Source organism: Bidens hawaiensis, unplaced genomic scaffold (assembly GCF_021521415.1).
Source record: "Bidens hawaiensis isolate Kalapana, Puna unplaced genomic scaffold, B.hawaiensis_p1.1 tig00015249_1, whole genome shotgun sequence".
Lineage (NCBI taxonomy): Eukaryota > Viridiplantae > Streptophyta > Magnoliopsida > Asterales > Asteraceae > Bidens > Bidens hawaiensis.
Genome location: NW_027492358.1, coordinates 240,934 through 245,360, shown reverse-complemented (window position 1 = coordinate 245,360; position 4,427 = coordinate 240,934). Strand labels below are relative to the sequence as shown.

General features: G+C 36.8%; 1 protein-coding gene across 1 annotated transcript; it reads right to left on the bottom strand.

Moving 5' to 3' along the window:
- Positions 1–285: 285 nt before the first annotated feature.
- LOC143548781 (protein LURP-one-related 8-like) lies at positions 286–1,526 on the bottom strand. Its single transcript, XM_077039868.1, has 2 exons — positions 1,196–1,526; positions 286–690 (listed from the first exon to the last, which is right to left on the bottom strand). Exons 1-2 carry the CDS (start codon positions 1,439–1,441, stop codon positions 313–315), a joined length of 624 nt encoding a protein of 207 aa, XP_076895983.1. The 5' UTR covers positions 1,442–1,526; the 3' UTR covers positions 286–312.
- Positions 1,527–4,427: the final 2,901 nt, after the last annotated feature.

The following is a 4,427-nucleotide window of genomic DNA, read 5'->3' as shown; positions in this document are numbered from 1 at the left end:
GTTCTTGATTCACCCGCTTAAAGTTTAACAATCTAGACTGGCTTTTTCGATCCATAGCAACACGCGAGTTACAACAACTAGTTGAGTCTTTAATTGATAATATACCAAAACAAAAGTCACTATGGTAATTCTAACATTTGATGATCTCCTTACGGAAGAACAGCGTACACAGTCTATAAACTCACTCATACTCAGTTCCAACAAATGTATGCTGGGCCACCTAATCCATCTCTCTTTATTTTTCCTATAGCCCAAGCTCAAAGTGGAAGTATTTTGATCCAAATGTCAATTTGTCTTCACGTCGGAAGTGATTCACGTATGGAACCTTCTAGAAGAACCACCATACATTTGATCTAGAACCACCACGAGACCCATTGCAACCGTGGAATCGATCTCCGGCTGCATAACCAGACGGAAAACATCTCCGCCAAACGCCACACCTCCCACGGCTTCCTTCCGCTTGATCTCGGCCACACACCGCCGCTTGTCATCGTACACCACGCAGCACCTCTGCGCATATGAGCCTTCGACCTCGTACACCAGGCTCTTTTTCTTCGGTGATCCTGCTGCACTACTCACATGAGCTAGCGACTTTGCTTTCATTAAATTCACGTGTTTCGCCACCGAGAAACGAGGATTCACCGTCGTTTCTCCATCGTACACTAGCCAGTTGTCGGTAATGCTTGCTCTCTGTTGAATTCAAAGATTTGCAAATTCAGTCATAATTACCCAATCAAATGATCAAATGTTGCACCATTTATCCAATACCGGTACATTGTTACCGTACAACACAGTTGGTACCAGTATTGGTACTTGTTTTTAAAATTTTAGTGTTTTCTGTACCAGTACCTTTAGTTTTCGAATCTAATTGGTGCTGGTACCAGACCGGAAAAAAAATAGGTACTGTGGTTATTAAATTTAAATGTTTTCGGTAAAAGTACCTTTTAGTTTTCGAATTTAATTGGTACCGGTATCGGACCAGAAAAAAAAATAGGTACTGTTGTTTTTAAATTTTAATGTTTTCGGTGCTAGCATCCTTTAGTTTTCGAATCTAGTTGGTACCGGTATCATAATGAAAAAAAAAGGTACAGTATTCAGTATATGGTTTCATTTGTTTTTGGTGTAGTATTTTTCTTAACACGTTTGGTTTGGTACCGGTACAATACTGATCTCATCCCTGTTTATTTATATATACCTTGTGGCGGACGGTGAGGAGAGGGTGGCCAGAGGCGTCCATGAGAACAACTTCTGATTTTTTGCTGCCAGCGTAATTATCGACTCGAAAGACGAGATTGCCGTTGGAATCGTAGACCGTAAATCCATCGCAATTGAACAGAAGTGATTTTTTCCAAACGGTGAGGACGACGGGGTTAATATTCCGGCTGGAGGTGGAGGTTTGCTGTTGAGGGGGGCTAGCAGCTTTAGGGTATACTTTTGTCATATTGTTGAAGTTAAGGGGTGGATTGTGTAAGCTTAATTGTAAGGAAATGAGAGAGATGAGATTTTGTTTTTGATGAATGGCTTTGAGCTTTGAGCAAGTGGTGTGATGGGGATATTTATAGTGTCAAGTAACATGGGAGAAAATGACCAAAGTACCCTGGCAGGAGATAAAGATTGAAAACGTTGCTATTGATTTGTTTGCCCTTATGAGGACTTGTAGGGGATAGGTCAAAACTCAAATGCGTGTCTACTGTTCAATTTTTTTATTTTTTAAATTACCAAATACAACTCACCCCTCATATGAGAGGGCTTGTGAATTTGAATTGAGGTTTATTTGAGAAGATAACAAAACTCCTCACATGAGGGAGCACACTGATGAGTTTAACGACCATATTTACTAGGGTAAAAAATTCGGGTTTAATTCCTAGTGAAATGAAACCACACGACGAAAATCGCAAATTTGAAACTATTTGACTAAAACAGCATATTTGGACAAACCACAGTTCACTCAAAAATAAAAGAAAAGGGTCAAACCGTGGTTTCAAACCACGACTTGACTAGCAAAACCGGCACACAGTTGGAAGTGGTATTAGGTTTAATTTTTTGATGTAATCCGTGGTTTCGAACCATAGCTTGACTTATTTTAATCAAAAGTATTATTTTATGAAATACTCATATGATATATTCATGGAGAAAGTAGCCAAACCGTGTTTTCAAACCACGGTTACACCATCTTTGTAACAATCCTTAAAATCATACCATTTTTTAAACAACTTTTATATATAAACACCATTTGTAAAAAAATTTCTCATATATTAAATAAAAAAAATATCATTGAAAAATATGCATTGATCCCATAATTTCTAAGCATATCTTTTCTCTGATTTTTTACTGGTATGTCTATTAAATTTATAAATGTTTTCTTTTACCTAATCATTTTATTACATGTAACCATTTTTTAAAATGAACTATCAACATTTCAAATGGTTATTATATTTTGCTTGATTTTATCATGTTTAATTTTTTAAAATACCAATTAAATAATCACAAAGTTTTCCATTCAATTGTAATTGTAAGTCTACATACACCCAAGAATAAACTTACAATTTCTTTATTCATGGGACCAATTTAAAAGCATATGTGGTTTGGACTTTGGACATATGACACTAACAAATTTCAATCGTTTTTAGTTTTAAAAATGAATCGGTATAGAAGTATCTCGTGAACTCCCTTTATTCTCATATTCTCATCAACATAATATAATTTTTGTTCAGAGGAAATTACTAAAGTGAGAAATTTTATTATATGCAACATTTTTTAAATTAAATTTAAAACCTCACCTACTTTGTCTTTAATTTCCTATGATTCATCTTCACATGCGTAGTAAGATAGATAGATTTACAATTTTTCCGTTTTAATGGTAAATTTTACGCTCTAAAATGATTAAACTCTGACCTTTTATTTTACACATAACCAATTATCATGTCAGTATAAGAGGAATGAGTATTGGTTTTTAATACTCTCAACTTTCATCTGTTTGCTGATATCACTCCCAACTTTTGATTTGTTATCCACTACTCCCAACTTTTAATATATTTTCTTCCACCACTCCCGAACTTAACGGACCCTAACCCCGCTAGTGTTTTTGCTGAGGTGGCATTTTTTGCTGACATGGCTTGCATTGGTGGCGTTTTTATATGAAAATCTGGTCCCACATTACCACTTCATTATTAAAAATTAAAAGGCCTAAAATAAAAACAAAATATAATATCTCAATATATCAAGACTCTCTAACTCTTCCCAACTCAAATCCACTAGCCTATACCACCACTGACCACCAACACCCAGCTCCGCCACTACCCACCCTTCCCCATGAATTTCCGGTCACAAACTTTTACCTCTCTTCTAGCACGTTAGGTTAACTGCCACCACCATGAAATCACTACCCCCACTCAATGAATCACCACCAATATGTAGTTCCGATTACCACTATGCACCCCAGCATGAACCTCGACATCACCTCCGGCGGCCCCACCATAACGCATCTCATCCTTCAATCGTTTTCTACCACAAGTGTCTCCAGAAGATATAGGTTTCAACACCGGAAAAAGGAGATATATGATGACCTGCAACCAAATGAAACATATAGATCGAGAGAGATACAATGGATGAAGTCAACTTCTCTGTTTACGGTTGTTGATTGAAGCCCAACTGTTGAGTGAAGCCCTAATCGGAAAGTTGAGGGTGAGGTTCCTGATGCAAAGTTTTGTTGGCGTCCATATTTGGGGGATTACGATTCTAGTTTCATCTTGAGTAGAGATGGTGGTTATGAGGCAGATATGGTGGTCGGTGGTAGAAGGGGATGAATAGATGATGATTTCTGGATTTTAGGGTTAATAGGATGGGATGTATAGATGATGAATTCTGGATTTTAAGGTTGATAGGAGGGGATGAATAGATGATGATTTCTGGATATTAGGGTTGATGGGCAGGGGGAAAGTGGTCTGGGTATAATGGATTAAAAAAAGAATAAAAAAATGCCACCTATTCATGCCAAGTCATCAAAAAATGTCACGTCAACAAGAAAAACTAACGGAGTTAGGGTCCGTTATTCGGGAGTACCATAAACAAATAAAGTGGAAGTTGGGAGTGATGGGTAACAAATCGAAAGTTGGGAGTGATATCAACTAACGGGTGAAAATTAAGAGTATTAAAAACCAATATCCCTAAAAGGAATGACAACAAGTTTCAGAAGGAATGACAACAAGTTTTCGATGGAAAAGCTCAATCCAATTTATGTAATTATCAAACAATTTCACTCTACTTTAATTTTGTAAATTAAAAATAATTATTTATGTTTTGCAATAAACCCCCTCCCTATTTTGACGTCAAATTTAGGGTTAAGCTAAATGTACCCCCCTGGTTGTTTGTCATACCCCCTCCCCCTTGGAAAAATCAACTTTCATATTAACCCTTGAAATCATATA